At 47.5% G+C, this 18108-nt stretch overlaps 1 protein-coding gene across 1 annotated transcript in view; it reads left to right on the forward strand.

Annotated features, from left to right (window-relative positions):
* Window positions 1–18108, forward strand: part of LOC139390840 (protein diaphanous homolog 1-like) — a 50785-nt gene that overhangs the window by 17309 nt on the left and 15368 nt on the right. The window contains exons 6-11 of the mRNA XM_071138235.1: window positions 1056–1295; window positions 1718–1847; window positions 1983–2107; window positions 5655–5819; window positions 7723–7855; window positions 12930–13019. Of these exons, the coding sequence (XP_070994336.1) occupies window positions 1056–1295; window positions 1718–1847; window positions 1983–2107; window positions 5655–5819; window positions 7723–7855; window positions 12930–13019 (883 nt within the window). The remainder of the gene's footprint in view (window positions 1–1055; window positions 1296–1717; window positions 1848–1982; window positions 2108–5654; window positions 5820–7722; window positions 7856–12929; window positions 13020–18108) is intronic.

Raw genomic sequence — 18108 nt, forward strand, 5'->3', positions numbered from 1 at the left:
GTTAGACATGGCCTGAATCAACCACAGTGTTAGACATGGTCTGAATCAACCACAGTGTTAGACATGGTCTGAATAAACCACATTGTTAGACATGGTCTGAATAAACCACAGTGTTAGACATGGTCTGAATAAACCACAGTGTTAGACATGGAATAAACCACAGTGTTAGACATGGTCTGAATAAACCACAGTGTTAGACATGGCCTGAATAAACCACAGTGTTAGACATGGCCTGAATAAACCACATTGTTAGACATGGCCTGAATAAACCACAGTGTTAGACATGGCCTGAATTAACCACAGTGTTAGACATGGTCTGAATAAACCACAGTGTTAGACATGGCCTGAATAAACCACAGTGTTAGACATGGCCTGAATAAACCACAGTGTTAGACATGGCCTGAATAAACCACAGTGTTAGACATGGCCTGAATCAACCACATTGTTAGACATGGCCTGAATCAACCACAGTGTTAGACATGGCCTGAATCAACCACAGTGTTAGACATGGCCTGAATAAACCACAGTGTTAGACATGGTCTGAATAAACCACAGTGTTAGACATGGCCTGATTCAACCACAGTGTTAGACATGGCCTGAATAAACCACAGTGTTAGACATGGCCTGAATAAACCCTACTGAGCCTACTCAAACACTACCAGCAATATGATCCTGCCCGTCCCACTTTAAAGGAAACATCATGTATAAAGGCTTTATAGAGCATTCATAAGTGCAAAAAGCTGTCATAAGCACATAAACGATGCTTCACAAACCATCTATAACACACTCCTTGTGTGTGTCATGGTCCCCTCTCTCCTCTCCAACCCTCCCTCTTCCCTCTCCAACCCTCCTCTCTCTCCCCTCTCCAACCCTCTCTCCAACTCTCTCCCCTCTCCAACTCTCCCCTCTCCAACTCTCTCCCCTCTCCAACTCTCTCCCCTCTCCAACCCTCCCCTCTCCAACTCTCTCCCCTCTCGCCAACCCTCCCCTCTCCTCTCTCCAACTCTCTCCCCTCTCCAACTCTCCCCTCCAACCCTCCCCTCTCTCCCCCTCAGATGTCGACAGTGAAGCGTCTGAAGCCCCGGCTGACGGCCATCTTGTTCCGGCTGCAGTTTGAAGAGCAGCTGAACAACATCAAGCCGGACGTGGTGTCCGTGACGGCGGCCTGCGAGGAACTGAAGAAGAGCACCACCTTCTCCCAGCTGCTGCAGATCATCCTGCTGGTGGGCAACTACATGAACGCTGGTTCCCGCAACGCCAAGGCCTTTGGATTCAGCATCAGCTACCTCTGCAAGGTGAGAGACACGTCATGGCTCTACAGTGCTACTATTTTACTCGCTTGTTAGAAAAACTAGATTAGTTGGAATTGTAATTTAGGAGCACCAGTGATTTCTTCACTGTACCGCGGCCCCTAAGAGCCATGGAGAATACACACAGAGCCCAGATTCATGACCGTCATGCTTGCACCATTACTACAAAGAAAACGGCTTGTTATTGCAAATATTGTTCATTGTGCTCCTAAATATCTGTGTGCTCCTAAATTTGTCAATTTAGGCACACGAAAATGGTCAGCGTAGAGCCCTGCATGTACATAACCACGCACAAAGAGACACACACGCATATCTACAGGCAGTGTGTGTAACAGGGTAAACATGTATTTAATAAGCCAACGCTGCGTTAACGGGTGTACTTTAGAATCTGCCCTTTGTCCAATCAGCTGCGGGACACCAAGACAACTGACCTGAAGCAGACTCTCCTGCACTTCCTGGCTGACGTGTGTCAGGAGCAGTACCCCGACGTCCTGACGTTCCCAGACGAACTCGTTCACGTAGAGAAGGCTAGCCGAGGTAACCATGGACTCCACCTAACACCTACCCTCAGAACTAAACACTAGTACCAATACTCTCACACACTTGTTTCCTCTCCTCATCCCTGTTTCCTTTCATGACACACTGACCTGCCCCCTCTAACCCCTGTCTCAGTGTCGGCTGAGACCCTGCAGAAGAACCTGGTGCAGATGGGCTGTGCGTTGAAGACTCTGGACAAAGATCTGGAGACCTTCCCTCCTCCACAGAGTGATAGGGACATGTTTGTGGAGAAAATGACTATATCCTTTACTACTGCAAATCAAATGTATTTATAATGCTCTTCTTACATCAGCTGATATCTCAAAGTGCTGTACAGAAACCCAGCCTAAAACCCCAAACAGCAAGCACTGCAGGTGTAGAAGCACGGTGGCTAGGAAAAAACTCCCTAGAAAGGCCAAAACCTAGGAAGAAACCTAGAGAGGAACCAGGCTATGAGGGGTGGCCAGTCCTCTTCTGGCTGTGCCGGGTGGAGATTATAACAGAACATGGTCAAGATGTTCAAATGTTCATAAACGACCAGCATTGCCAAATAATAGGTCTGGGACAGGTAGCACGTCCGGTGAACAGGTCAGGATTCCATAGCCGCAGGCAGAACAGTTGAAACTGGAGCAGCAGCACCGCCAGGTGGACTGGGGACAGCAAGGAGTCATCATGTCAGGTAGTCCTGAGGCATGGTCCTAGGGCTCAGGTCCTCTGGGATGAGAGGGAGAGAGAGAGAATTAGAGGGAGCATACTTAAATTCACACAGGACACCGGATAAGACAGGATAAGTACTCCAGATATAACAAACTGACCCTATGCTTATGTGTGTTGGTGGTGTGTGGTGGTGTGTGTAGCTCTGTGTTGGTACTGTATATATCTGTGTCTTGGTGGTGTGTATAGCTCTGTGTGTTGGTGGTGTGTATAGCTCTGTGATGATGGTGTGTATAGCTCTGTGTGTTGGTGGTGGTGTGTAGCTCTGTGTTGGTACTGTATATATCTGTGTGTTGGTGGTGGTGTGTGTAGCTCTGTGTGCTGGTGGTAGTGTGTGTAGCTCTGTGTGCTGGTGGTAGTGTGTGTAGCTCTGTGTGCTGGTGGTAGTGTGTGTAGCTCTGTGTGCTGGTGGTGGTGTGTGTAGCTCTGTGTGTTGGTGGTGTGTGTATAGCTCTGTGTGTTGGTGGTGGTGTGTATAGCTCTTTGTGTTGGTGGTGTGTATAGCTCTGTCTGTACTGGAGGTGGTGTGTGTGTATCTTTGTGCTGGAGGTGGTGTGTGTGTATCTGTGTGCTGGAGGTGGTGTGTGTGTCTCTGTGTGTTGGAGGTGGTGTGTGTGTCTCTGTGTGCTGGAGGTGGTGTGTGTGTCTCTTTGTGCTGGAGGTGGTGTGTGTGTCTGTGTGCTGGAGGTGGTGTGTGTGTTTGTGTGCTGGAGGTGGTGTGTGTGTCTGTGTGCTGGTGGTAGTGTGTGTAGCTCTGTGTGCTGGTGGTGGTGTGTGTAGCTCTGTGTGTTGGTGGTGTGTATAGCTCTGTGTGTTGGTGGTGTGTATAGCTCTGTGTGTTGGTGGTGTGTATAGCTCTGTGTGTTGGTGGTGTGTATAGCTCTGTGTGTTGGTGGTGGTGTGTATAACTCTTTGTGTTGGTGGTGTGCGTAGCTCTGTGTACTGGGGGTGGTGTGTGTAGCTCTGTGTGTTGGTGGTGTGTGTATAGCTCTGTGTGTTGGTGGTGGTGTGTATAACTCTTTGTGTTGGTGGTGTGTGTGTCTCTGTGTGCTGGGGGTGGTGAGTGTAGCTCTGTGTGCTGTGGGTGGTGAGTGTAGCTCTGTGTACTGGGGGTGGTGAGTGTAGCTCTGTGTGCTGTGGGTGGTGAGTGTAGCTCTGTGTACTGGGGGTGGTGTGTGTAGCTCTGTGTACTGGGGGTGGTGTGTGTAGCTCTGTGTGCTGGGGGTGGTGTGTGTAGCTCTGTGTGCTGGGGGTGGTGAGTGTAGCTCTGTGTGCTGGGGGTGGTGAGTGTAGCTCTGTGTACTGGGGGTGGTGTGTGTAGCTCTGTGTACTGGGGGTGGTGTGTGTTGCTCTGTGTACTGGGGGTGGTGAGTGTAGCTCTGTGTGCTGTGGGTGGTGAGTGTAGCTCTGTGTACTGGGGGTGGTGTGTGTAGCTCTGTGTACTGGGGGTGGTGTGTGTAGCTCTGTGTGTTGGTGGTGTGTGTATAGCTCTGTGTGTTGGTGGTGGTGTGTATAACTCTTTGTGTTGGTGGTGTGTGTGTCTCTGTGTGCTGGGGGTGGTGAGTGTAGCTCTGTGTGCTGGGGGTGGTGAGTGTAGCTCTGTGTACTGGGGGTGGTGTGTGTAGCTCTGTGTACTGGGGGTGGTGTGTGTAGCTCTGTGTACTGGGGGGTGGTGTGTGTAGCTCTGTGTACTGGGGGTGGTGAGTGTAGCTCTGTGTGCTGTGGGTGGTGAGTGTAGCTCTGTGTACTGGGGGTGGTGTGTGTAGCTCTGTGTACTGGGGGTGGTGTGTGTAGCTCTGTGTGTTGGTGGTGTGTGTATAGCTCTGTGTGTTGGTGGTGGTGTGTATAACTCTTTGTGTTAGTGGTGTGTGTGTCTCTGTGTGCTGGACGTGGTGTGTGTGTCTCTGTGTGCTGGACGTGGTGTGTGTAGCTCTGTGTACTGGGGGTGGTGTGTGTAGCTCTGTGTACTGGGGGTGGTGTGTGTAGCTCTGTGTCCTGGGGGTGGTGAGTGTAGCTCTGTGTGCTGTGGGTGGTGAGTGTAGCTCTGTGTACTGGGGGTGGTGTGTGTAGCTCTGTGTACTGGGGGTGGTGTGTGTAGCTCTGTGTGCTGGGGGTGGTGAGTGTAGCTCTGTGTGCTGGGGGTGGTGTGTGTAGCTCTGTGTGCTGGGGGTGGTGTGTGTAGCTCTGTGTGCTGGGGGTGGTGTGTGTAGCTCTGTGTGCTGGGGGTGGTGTGTGTAGCTCTGTGTGCTGGGGGTGGTGTGTGTAGCTCTGTGTGCTGGACGTGGTGTGTGTAGCTCTGTGTGCTGGACGTGGTGTGTGTAGCTCTGTGTGCTGGACGTGGTGTGTGTAGCTCTGTGTGCTGGACGTGGTGTGTGTAGCTCTGTGTACTGGGGGTGGTGTGTGTAGCTCTGTGCACTGGGGGTGGTGTGTGTAGCTCTGTGTACTGGGGGTGGTGAGTGTAGCTCTGTGTGCTGTGGGTGGTGAGTGTAGCTCTGTGTACTGGGGGTGGTGTGTGTAGCTCTGTGTACTGGGGGTGGTGTGTGTAGCTCTGTGTGCTGGGGGTGGTGAGTGTAGCTCTGTGTGCTGGGGGTGGTGTGTGTAGCTCTGTGTGCTGGGGGTGGTGTGTGTAGCTCTGTGTGCTGGGGGTGGTGTGTGTAGCTCTGTGTGCTGGGGGTGGTGTGTGTAGCTCTGTGTGCTGGGGGTGGTGTGTGTAGCTCTGTGTGCTGGACGTGGTGTGTGTAGCTCTGTGTGCTGGACGTGGTGTGTGTAGCTCTGTGTGCTGGACGTGGTGTGTGTGTCTCTGTGTGCTGGACGTGGTGTGTGTAGCTCTGTGTGCTGGACGTGGTGTGTGTAGCTCTGTGTGCTGGACGTGGTGTGTGTAGCTCTGTGTGCTGGACGTGGTGTGTGTGTCTCTGTGTGCTGGACGTGGTGTGTGTAGCTCTGTGTGCTGGACGTGGTGTGTGTAGCTCTGTGTGCTGGTGGTAGTGTGTGTAGCTCTGTGTGCTGGACGTGGTGTGTGTAGCTCTGTGTGCTGGAGATGGTGTGTGTGTCTCTGTGTTGCCAGGCTGTGTACTCCTTAATACTGTACCTCACAGCTTTGTGGCCAGTGCTAGAGAGCAACATGAGAAGTTGGAAATGATGCATAACAACATGGAGAAGCAGTACTCCGACCTGGGGAATTACTTTGTGTTTGACCCTCGCAAGATTTCTGTCGAAGAGTTCTTCGGTGACCTCAACAACTTCAAGAACATGTTCCAGGTGAGTTTGAGCATTGGCAACCTGAAGGCAGAAAACAGAATGTGCTCCCACCTCATTACACACAAGTTAATGATAAACACATGTTCTCCTCACCTGTTTGTCTAAATGACATTGACTGTTAGTGGGAAGGTACCGTCTACAGGTATTCCTTATCAGTTAGTGCCATGTAGTACTAGGTAATGCCAGGTAGTTCTGTTAGTGTCTTTTAGTATCTGTTATTATCTGTTAGTATAAGTATCAGGTAGTTCCAGGTAAATCATTTTGTATCAGTTTGTTCCAGGTAATTCAGTTAGTATCAGTTAGTATTGGTATCAGGTATATAATTTACTATCAGTTAGTATCAGGTAGTACCAGGTAGTTCATATAGTATTAGGTAGTATTCGTACCAGGTAAATCAAATGTTATTTGTCACATGCGCCGAATACAACAGGTAGACCTTACAGTGAAATGCTTACTTACGAGCCCTTAACCAACAATGCAGTTTTAAGATAATACCCCCCAAAAGTAAGAGATAAGAATAACAAATCATTCAAGAGCAGCAGTAAATAACAAAAGCGAGGCTATATACAGGGGGTGCCGGTACGTATGTGTCAGGTAGTATTAGTGCCAGGGAGTACAAGGTAGTTCATGTAGTATCAGTTAGTGTTAGTATCAGGTAGTACCAGTTAGGGGTGGTGCTAACTGGTACTACCTGATACTAATACTATCAGGCAGTTTGTTGTATCAGTTAGTGTTAGTACCAGGTATATCATTCAGTATCAGGTAATACCAGGTGGCATCAGTTAGTACCAGTTAGTGTCAGGTAGTACCAGCCAGCTGGTCTGCGCATGATCTGAGGATGTGGCTAAGGATGCCATCTGGGCCGGCAGCCTTGCGAGGGTTAACACATTTAAATGTTTTACTCACATTGGCTGCGGTGAAGGAGAGCCCTCAGGTTTTAGTAGCGGGCCGTGTCAGTGTTGTCCTCAAAGCGAGCAAAGTTGTTGTATAGTTGGTCCGCGACGGGCCTGCTTTTCTTTTTGTAATCCGTGATTGACTTTAGACTCTGCCAACTACCAGGTAGTTCAGTTCGTAGCAGGTAGTACTAGGTAGTATCACTTAGTATTAGTATTTCGTAGTGTTATTACTAGGTAGTATCACTTAGTATTAGTATTTCGTAGTGTTATTACTAGGTAGTATCACTTAGTATTAGTATCAGGTAGTGTTATTACCAGGTTATATCAGTTAGTATTAGTATCAGGTAGTGTTATTACCAAGTAGTATCAGTTAGTATTAGTATCAGGTCGTGTTATTACCAGGCAGTATCAGGTAGTGTTATTTCCAGGTAGTATCAGTTAGTATTAGTATTTCGTAGTGTTATTACTAGGTAGTATCACTTAGTATTAGTATCAGGTAGTGTTATTACCAGGTTATATCAGTTAGTATTCGTATCAGGTCGTGTTATTACCAGGTAGTATCAGGTAGTGTTATTTCCAGGTAGTATCAGTTAGTATCAGTACCAGGTAGTATTAGTACCAGGTAGTGATATTACCAGGTAGTATCGGTTAGTATTAGTATCAGGTAGTGTTTTACCGGGTAGTATCAGTTATTATTAGTATGAGTTAGTGTTATTACCAGGTAGTATCAGTTGGTATTAGTACCAGGTAGTGTTATTACTTGGTAGTATCATTTAGTATTAGTATCAGGTACTGTTATTACCAGGTAGTATCAGTTGGTATTAGTACCAGGCAGTGTTATTACAGATGCTGGTTATCTTGTTTTGCTGGCTCTTGTTTTGCTGGCTATCTTGGCAGAGGGCCAACTATTGTTTCTCAGTCACACACACTTTCTTGTACACACACATCCACTCACACACACACATGCACTCTCATACACACACACGTCTCTGTCCATGTCCCCTCAGCAAGCGGTGAAGGAGAATGCGAAGAGGAGGGAGTCAGAGGAGAAGATCAGGAGAGCCAAGCTGGCCAAGGAGAAGGCTGACAGAGAGAAAGAGGAGAAACAGAAGAGAAGCCAACAACTGGACCTCAACGCAGGTCAGTGCCTGTGGGAGAGGAGTGGGTCAGAGTGCCTGTGGGAGAGGAGTGGGTCAGAGTGTGGGTGTGGATGAAGGCTGTTTTGGGAACTGAACTTCTCCTTGATACCAGTTGGGGGCAGTCGAAGCCCACAGTGCTACTAGATCTGTGTGTGTGTGTGTGTGTGTCTCCAGTGATCCACAGCAGTCCTGAGAAAAGAGCGAGTGAAGGAGAGAGACAAGATAAAGATATGGAGGAGACAGTAGTCTGCCTGTATCATCCACTCATTCAGTCATTGTTGGAACAAGGGATTTATATCCGAGAAGAACAAGAAATAGTTAATTTAAATCCACAAACACGTTTTCTCTCTCTGAGTCAGATTCATAAAAAAGACTGGGATAGCAACCATCTTATCCTGTCTTACACAGCCTCACACAGCCTCATGCTGAAACACGTACAAACAGACCACAAATAATTTTTGCTCGTTTCCTACACCCTCTCCCTCTCTCTGACCTACTTTCTGAACATCCCTCCTCTTTTTGGCTCCAGTTTGTCTCTCTTGGGACTTCACAGTTTGAGTCATCACAATTCCTCTCTGCCACAGTGCTGTGTGCCAGTGTGTGTGTGCCAGTGTGTGTGTGTGTGTGTGTGTGTGTGTGTGTCAGTGTGTGTCAGTCAGTGTGTGTCAGTCAGTGTGTGTCAGTCAGTGTGTGTGTGTCAGTCAGTGTGTGTGTGTCAGTCAGTGTGTGTGTGTCAGTCAGTGTGTGTGTGTCAGTCAGTGTGTGTGTGTCAGTCAGTGTGTGTGTGTCAGTCAGTGTGTGTCAGTCAGTGTGTCAGTGTGTGTGTGTGTGTGTGTGTGTGTGTGTGTGTGTGTGTCTGTGAGTGTGTGTGTCTGTGAGTGTGTGTGTCTGTGAGTGTGTGTGTCTGTGAGTGTGTGTGTCTGTGAGTGTGTGTGTCTGTGAGTGTGTGTGTCTGTGAGTGTGTGTGTCTGTGAGTGTGAGTGTCTGTGAGTGTCTGTGAGTGTGTGTGTCTGTGAGTGTGTCTGTGTGTGTGTGTCTGTGAGTGTGTGTGTGTGTGTGTGTGTGTGTGTCTGTGAGTGTGTGTCTGTGAGTGTGTGTCTGTGAGTGTGTGTCTGTGAGTGTGTGTCTGTGAGTGTGTGTCTGTGTCTGTGAGTGTGTCTGCGAGTGTGTGTCTGTGAGTGTGTGTCTGTGTCTGTGAGTGTGTGTCTGTGAGTGTGTGTCTGTGTCTGTGAGTGTGTGTGTGTGTCTGTGAGTGTGTGTCTGTGAGTGTGTGTCTGTGAGTGTGTGTCTGTGTCTGTGAGTGTGTGTCTGTGTCTGTGAGTGTGTGTCTGTGTCTGTGAGTGTGTGTGTGTGTGTGTGTGTGTGTGTGTGTGTGAGTGTGTGTGTGTGTCTGTGAGTGTGTGTGTGTGTGTCTGTGTGTGTGTCTGTGAGTGTGCCTGTGAGTGTGTGTGTGTCTGTGTGTGCCTGTGAGTGTGTGTGTGTCTGTGTGTGCCTGTGAGTGTGTGTGTGTCTGTGAGTGTGTGTGTCTGTGAGTGTGTGTTTTTCTGCGTGTGTGTCTGTCGTGTGTGTGTTTGTGTGTGTGTCTCTGCCGTGTGTGTGTTTGTGTGTTTGTGTGTGCGCATCATCTCTTTCACCCACATTGTGTCTCTTTCTCCTGATGAGGTTTTCCAGCTGCCTGTTCTTTCCTCCCTCTATTTTCTTCTACCTCTCTTTATTTCAAGCCTTTCCCATCTTTCTTTTTAAAGGTGCACTATGCTGAAATCTCTATGCCATTTCTTGGTTGCTAAAATTCTAATAATAAGTTTGTGAAAAAACTAGCAAATGTATAGTGTAGGGAATCATTGTACCATCTGAACTCTGTAAAATATATTTTCAGGAACCAAAAATATTATATTTTCAGCTGTTCAAAGCTGGTGTCCAAAACAAAGTAAAATATGCAAAAACCAAACTTTAGCACCGGAAGTATAGAAATAGCATACATGGAACAGATCTTAGACTTGCTTTCAATGAGAATGACAGATCTATAACTCACAACTCTATGTGAATTTGGTCAGGTCGCCCAAAAAGTGACATATTGCAGCTTCAAAGGGTTTTAGAAGGTCGTATGGACAATAATGTACTGTATCTACCTGCAATCTAAGCACTTTGTCCATGCAGTGTGAGGAAAAAGGTAGTTACATTTCAAGTCAACCACTGTGGACTATGTATGAAGGAAATACAATATGCAATCAAAGCTCTGTGTTTGGGTATGTGCAAACACACACGCACACACTGTCCATCCATTCATAGCTTTGAGAGTGTGTTGAGGGCTTAGATAGTCGACCATGAAAGGGCTTAGATAGTTGACCATGAAAGGGCTTAGATAGTTGACCATGAAAGGGCTTAGATAGTTGACCATGAAAGGGCTTAGATAGTTGACCATGAAAGGGCTTAGATAGTTGACCATGAAAGGGCTTAGATCGTTGACCATGAAAGGGCTTAGATAGTTGACCATGAAAGGGCTTAGATCGTTGACCATGAAAGGGCTTAGATCGTTGACCATGAAAGGGCTTAGATCGTTGACTGTGTGGGTGTGTGTGTGTGGGGGGGGGGGGGGGGTACATGTACATACAGGTTTGAGCTCAGGGTTATTAATTAAGCACACACACATCTAGTCTGTGTGTTTGTGAATAGATCCAATAAACTGGTTGGTTATTATTAGACAAGGGCTGTCTTTATATAGTGCTTTCTCTGCTTCTCTCATTTTCTCTCTTTACCCTACACAAGGTTCTGTACTGTGGTCTGATCTAAGACCTGTTCATACTCCTCACAAGCACCAGGTCTGCATAGTTCCCCAGGTCTGCAGCTAGGTGTCAGTGCTGCATGAAAGGGGGTGTACTTAGAGAGGGGGGGGGGGGGGGTTAGCCACCACTAGGGGTGCTGTGGCTCTACATTACAGGCTGTGTGAGAGGGAGACAGAGAGGGTGGGGTGTAAGAGAGATTGTAGAACAGCAGATGTCTCAGGAGGATTAGACGGTGTTGGTCCTCAGAGCAGGGGGGGGGGGGGGGGGGGGGGGGGGGGGATGGAGAGAAAGGGATCCACAGGAGACAATGATGAAAGGGGGGTAGGAGATGACTGAGTGAGGATGGAGATGCCCTCCTAGATCACCTCTTGTTGCTGAAGGAGGGGCTGTTGTGTGTGTGGTAGAGTAATACCTGTGTGTTCTGCACATAATGATGCCAGGCTGGGGGAGGGGGGTCTATTCTGTCATGCTTATCTCCTGCTATGTCTCTAATGCTGTTACATTACTAACACAGCTTATCAACACAACATATGTCCTTAACTCCCGGACATGTGTGTCGGAGCAGGGTAGAGTGTTCCATAGTGACCTTGACCACAGTCCACCACTCAATACCCACTCTCATATTGATTGTTTTAATGGCTGTATTAATGAAATAAATGTCCGTTTATGAACTATCAGCAAGCACTTCAAATTGATTTAATGCAAAACAGTTGTAGAAACCTTTAAGAAATGCTAGGACATGGTCAGTAGTGTTCCCTGTTTAATCTGGCTTATTCATTAAACAGTCATTCCCAACGCCTGTATGGCTCCGTATCATGATGCTGGACAGTCCATTTGCCCTCTACTGTCTCTGTCTAGATGCTGTCATTTTAGCAGCCTGGTCAATAAGCTTTATAAAACAGGTCCCAGTTTAACACCCACCCAGAGGCAGTTTCCTCCAGAGCGTGTGTGTATTTTTCCTGGATGTGTTTAGGTTTAACACAGGCATGTGATTTGTGGAAGTGGGTAGTGGATGGATGCCAGACGTAGTCTCCTTTGGGTAGATATAAAACATGACTGCATGTTTTCTGCCTGTGCAGTTGTGTGCCGCGGCCACTTGGGTGTGTATGTGAGCTGTGTTGTGGGACTGCACTCTCTCTCTCGTGTGTGTGTGTGTGCGCGAGACTTTCTCTGAAGTGACAAGCGAGACCAGGGGCCATCTGCCGCTAGGTTTACAGTGCGATTAAACTAGTGTGTTTGGGGGAGGGGCGACAGGATGAGGGGGAGGGGAAGAACTAAACCTTTAACCCCAGCCAGTTCACAGTGATAATAACGAGAACCATCTGCCTGAGTACCACTGAATCCTCCCCACACACACATTCCTGGTGAACATGGCAGTTTATTGAGCCTCAGTGTAATAGACGTGTAGACGGTGTGTGTACTACTAGATGTATGTAGCCTGCAGCCTAGGCAGTATCTAAACTGGGTCAGCGCCCAACTAGGTTAATGTATCTAATGGGCCACCGGGTCCATGTGACTAGTGATGTCGCTAAGTCTGTGTGTGTGTGAGAGAGATCTGATCTGTCCTCTGTCTATTATGAGAGAGAGAGACTAAATGTGGTGTTTTGTATTGACTCTGTTGTTATAACCATAGAATACTAGAATGGCCAGGAACCGTCTTCTAATGGGATAAAGGTCAGGGAGTTGGTCAACCCGGGGTGGTTCGCCAGGGCTGTGATAAGATATTGAATTGGAAGGAAGAATGTATGTTAGCTAGCCAGACAGTTTTAGAGGAATGATTCCATGTTTTTTTTAATTAAATGCCAAAATGGAAACATTCGATTGAAACAATGCAGTTTAATCGCAGCCGTACACTGGCTGAAGTCAGTTGATGATAGGACTTAGATAAGTTGTAAATGTAGCAAGTACTTATACTGTATCATATAATGGCACACAAATATAGACTTCTGTAGTCTGTTTACATATTTTTAGACTATTTATACAGAATAAAAACCTTTATTAACTATTTTTATAATTATATGACAATATTTTAGGTTGACAATTCTATTACACCATTTCTGATATATCACACACCTTTTATTTTCCCGCAGAAGTAAAATCAGGATTAATCCTCTACTGCCATTCATTCCAATTAGACTGGTTGGATTTCTCCCTGACCAATGTGGCTGCATGTTCACCCCATTCTGGAACGTTGAGGGTTTATGACATAGCCCCTCCAGTAATTGAATAGGATGTCTCTGGTTTATAAGGTTGTGTATGTAATATTGATTGTGTATCTGTATGTGTGTCCAGAGGGTGATGAGACTGGTATCATGGACGACCTGATGGAGGCGCTGCAGTCTGGGGCTGCCTTCAGGAGGAAGAGAGGACCACGACAAGCTGGTAACAACACACTGTTGCTCTCTCGGTCTCTGTCTCTCTGTCTCACTTACACACACTTGGGCGGATACACTCTTTCAGTCCCTGCTTGCTCTCCTGTGTGTCTGCCATCTGTTGTGTGGCTGTAGGGCTGGGGCGTGACACCAGTTTGGGCTCTGCTCCAGGGAACCAGCCAGGGCAGGGCAGTAGGAGAGAGATGGGGGTGGCAGAAATACACTGTAAAATGTGGCTTCACAATGACTTCAACATTAAACCGTGTTAACCCTGGACCAGTCTACAACCACTAGCCTGGGGCTAGCACTAGCAGGGATGTTCACACTTAGCATGTCTAAATGATCTGTATTGATTTCCACTCAGATCTGTTCTCCAGCCTCTCTCTCTCAGGCCAGACGATACACCACCCACATAATCTGGTTAGATACTCTCTCTCTGCTGTTTCACTGGCCTACTGGCCTATTGAGTTACTCACTTCAGCTGCTAGTGCTACACACACACACACACACACACACACACACACACACTTAAAGCTAGAATCCTTAGTTTCTGTTTACGTATAAATGATTTATGTAAACCTAGTGATCAAGCACATAACTGAGAAATTCCCCATGACCTCATTTCAACTGTCGTACCCCATCAGTACCCCAAATATGAGCTTGTATCAACTGTCGTACCCCGTCAAAACCCCAAATATGAGCTTGTATCAACTGTCGTACCCCGTCAAAACCCCAAATATGAGTTTATATCAACTGTCGTACCCCGTCAAAACCCCAAATATGAGCTTGTATCAACTGTTGTACCCCGTCAGTACCCCAAATATGAGTTTATATCAACTGTCGTACCCCGTCAAAACCCCAAATATGAGTTTATATCAACTGTCGTACCCCGTCAAAACCCCAAATATGAGTTTATATCAACTGTCGTACCCCGTCAAAACCCCAAATATGAGTTTATATCAACTGTCGTACCCCGTCAAAACCCCAAATATGAGTTTATATCAACTGTCGTACCCCGTCAAAACCCCAAATATGAGTTTATATCAACTGTCGTACCCCGTCAAAACCCCAAATATGAGTTTATATCAACTGTCGTACCCCGTCAAAACCCCAAATATGAGTTTATATCAACTGTCGTACCCCGTCAAAACCCCAAATATGAGTTTATATCAACTGTCGTACCCCGTCAAAACCCCAAATATGAGTTTATATCAACTGTCGTACCCCGTCAAAACCCCAAATATGAGTTTATATCAACTGTCGTACCCCGTCAGTACCCCAAATATGAGCTTGTATCAACTGTCGTACCCCGTCAAAACCCCAAATATGAGTTTATATCAACTGTCGTACCCCGTCAGTACCCCAAATATGAGCTTGTATCAACTGTCGTACCCCGTCAGTACCCCAAATATGAGTTTATATCAACTGTCGTACCCCGTCAAAACCCCAAATATGAGCTTGTTTTACTCCAATGTTTGTAAACAATGAAAATGTACACACATTGTATAACCTCAAAACATGGTTGCAACTATCATTTTGATATCATGGATGGTCATTCCTTGCATCCATAGCTCTATGAATTTGAGAGTGGTTACATTTCTCCAGGCCCATTCCTCAGCTTTTTACCGAAACACTGGCGGGTTTACTTCATGAGGATCCTCATTAGCTGCTGCACCTGCAGCCGCTACTCTTCATGGGGTCCACATAAAACGTACAAATACATGACAAAGTACCAAACACTTAGACGAACAACATAAGATATTACATTAAACTATAAATAAAATAAGAGTTATATATAGGAAAGACACCAGGAGGCAACAAAAATACTATTTACACACTATTATATTAATATTCTTATATACAGTTAAAGTAGATCTTTAGAGAGAGGAGAGGCGCAGTGATACAATATATTTTTTAAAGTTAAACTTGCTTGTTGCAATAGCAACCTCTTGTGGCAGAGCATTCCATGATGACATGGCTCTATACATAACTGAGCAACGTGTTAAATCAGTTTTTTGGGGGTACAATGATAGGGTATGCCCTAGTGGGTGTCTGGTGGGGTATGTACAGTGTGTCTGGTGGGGTATGTTTGGTGAGGTATGTACTGTGTGTCTGGTGGGGTATGTACTGTGTGTCTGGTGGGGTATGTACTGTCTGTCTGGTGGGGTATGTAGTGTGTCTGGTGGGGTATGTAGTGTGTCTGGTGGGGTATGTAGTGTGTCTGGTGGGGTATGTAGTGTGTCTGGTGGGGTATGTAGTGTGTCTGGTGGGGTATGTAGTGTGTCTGGTGGGGTATGTACTGTATGTCCGGTGTGTCTGGTGGGGTATGTACTGTGTCTGGTGGGGTGTGTCTGGTGGGGTATGTAGTGTGTCTGGTGGGGTATGTAGTGTGTCTGGTGGGGTATGTAGTGTGTCTGGTGGGGTGTGTCTGGTGGGGTATGTAGTGTGTCTGGTGGGGTGTGTCTGGTGGGGTATGTAGTGTGTCTGGTGGGGTATGTAGTGTGTCTGGTGGGGTATGTAGTGTGTCTGGTGGGGTATGTAGTGTGTCTGGTGGGGTATGTACTGTGTCTGGTGGGGTGTGTCTGGTGGGGTATGTCTGGTGGGGTGTGTACTGTGTGTCTTGTGGGGTGTGTCTGATGGGGTATGTACTGTGTGTCTGTAACAGAGCAGGAAGGAGAGAAGAGAGGGAGTGATGTTTATTAACATGTAACAGAGCAGGAAGGAGAGAAGAGGGATGTTTATTAACATGTAACAGAGCAGGAAGGAGAGAAGAGAGGGAGTGATGTTTATTAACATTTAACAGAGCAGGAAGGAGAGAAGAGAGGGATGTTTATTAACATGTAACAGAGCAGGAAGGAGAGGAGAGAGGGATGTTTATTAACATGTAACAGAGCAGGAAGGAGAGAAGAGAGGGATGTTTATTAACATGTAACAGAGCATGAAGGAGAGAAGAGAGGGATGTTTATTAACATGTAACAGAGCAGGAAGGAGAGAAGAGAGGGGGAATGTGTAACACCACCCTTCTTAATGGGATACTGATGTGGACTGGTGTATTGGAGTGGATATTACATTTTAGAATATATATATGCAAAAGAGACTGTGTTCTCTCTCCCTCTGTCTGTCTCTCCTCTCTCTCTCTCTCTCTCTCTCTCTCTCTCTCTCTCTCGCTTCCCTCTCTCTCGCTTCCCTCTCTCTCTCTTCTCTCTCTCTCTCTCTCTCTCTCTCTCTCTCTCTCTCTCTCTCTCTCTCTCTCTCTCTCTCTCGCTTCTCTCTCTCTCTCTTCCCTCTCTCTCTCTTCCCTCTCTCTCTCTTCTCTCTCTCTCTCTCTTCTCTCTCTCTCTCTCTTCCCTCTCTCTCTCTTCCCTCTCTCTCTCTTCCCTCTCTCTCTTCCACCTCTCTCTCTTCCCTCTCTCTCTCTCTTCTCTCTCTCTCTTCCCTCTCTCTCTCTTCTCTCTCTCTCTTCCCTCTCTCTCTCTTCTCTCTCTCTCTTCTCTCTCTCTCTCTTCCCTCTCTCTCTCTTCTCTCTCTCTCTTCCCTCTCTCTCTCTTCCCTCTCTCCCCTCTCTCTCTCTTCCATCTCTCTCTCTTCCATCTCTCTCTCTTCCCTCTCTCTCTCTGTCTCTCCCTCCCTCTCCCTCTCTCTCGCTCTCTCTCTCTCCCACTCTCCCTTCTGTGTCCCTCTCTTTCGGGCAGGTCTGTGTGATTTTGTGTGTTATGAGTGTGGAGGTTGTTGGGCTCAGTGGTCTGTGGAGAGGTCTACTGGGGTCCTCTAACTCTGGTGTGTATGTAATTCTGTGGTTGTAATACATGCGCTACTTGGCCAGAAATATGAACATCGTTTGTCCTCGGTTGCAACACTCGCTGCTGAGTTCCAAACTGCCTCTGGAAGCAACGTCAGCACAAGACCTGTTGGTCGAGAGCTTCATGAAATCAGATTCCATGGCCGAGCAGCCGCACACATAACTAAGATCACCATGTGTAATTCTAACTGTTTGGAGTGGTGTAAAGCTCGCCACCATTGGACTCTGGAGCTGTAGAAACGCGTTCTCTGGAGTGATGAGTCACGCTTCACCATCTGGCAGCCCGACGGATGAATCTGGGTTTGGACGATGCCAGGAGAATGTCTCTCTCTCGCCCTGTCTCTCTCTCGCCCTGTCTCTCTCTCGCCCTGCCTCTCTCTCGCCCTGCCTCTCTCTCGCCCTGCCTCTCTCTCGCCCTGCCTCTCTCTCGCCCTGTCTCTCTCTCGCCCTGCCTCTCTCTGCCTCTCTCTCGCCCTGCCTCTCTCTCGCCCTGCCTCTCTCTCGCCCTGCCTCTCTCTCGCCCTGCCTCTCTCTCGCCCTGCCTCTCTCTCGCCCTGCCTCTCTCTCGCCCTGCCTCTCTCTCGCCCTGTCTCTCTCTCGCCCTGTCTCTCTCTCGCCCTGTCTCTCTCTCGCCCTGTCTCTCTCTCGCCCTGTCTCTCTCTCGCCCTGTCTCTCTCTCGCCCTGTCTCTCTCTCGTTCTGTCTCTCTCTCTTGATTAGCTATGGTTTATTCAGGCCAATCAGAGCTTTGTTTATGTCAAATTTTCCAGTCAGCCACATGGTTCTCCCCTGGTCTCATTAGTTTGGATGCGATAGTGTGTGTGTGTGTTCAATGACTCAGAGGTCTTATAGTGGGCTGGACAAGAAGGAGAGGGAGACACATCCTGTTTCTAATACAGACATTTAAGATGGCTGACATTCTGACGAGCAACCCCCCCCATACCTTATATTTTACTGTGTAGTTATTATGGCGGCGGTTTCTCTCTCACATCCCTCTGTTCTTCCATACTGTTAGGTTCCACACACACAGAGCTCCAGCCTCATGCTGAGTGGTGTCAGGACCTTCCATACTGTTAGGTTCCACACACACAGAGCTCCAGCCTCATGCTGAGTGGTGTCAGGACCTTCCATACTGTTAGGTTCCACACACACAGAGCTCCAGCCTCATGCTGAGTGGTGTCAGGACCTTCCATACTGTTAGATTCCACACACACAGAGCTCCAGCCTCATGCTGAGTGGTGTCAGGACCTTCCATACTGTTAGATTCCACACACACAGAGCTCCAGCCTCATGCTGAGTGG

The sequence above is a fragment of the Oncorhynchus clarkii genome, chromosome 31 (assembly GCF_045791955.1).
Source record: "Oncorhynchus clarkii lewisi isolate Uvic-CL-2024 chromosome 31, UVic_Ocla_1.0, whole genome shotgun sequence".
NCBI classification, from domain to species: domain Eukaryota; kingdom Metazoa; phylum Chordata; class Actinopteri; order Salmoniformes; family Salmonidae; genus Oncorhynchus; species Oncorhynchus clarkii.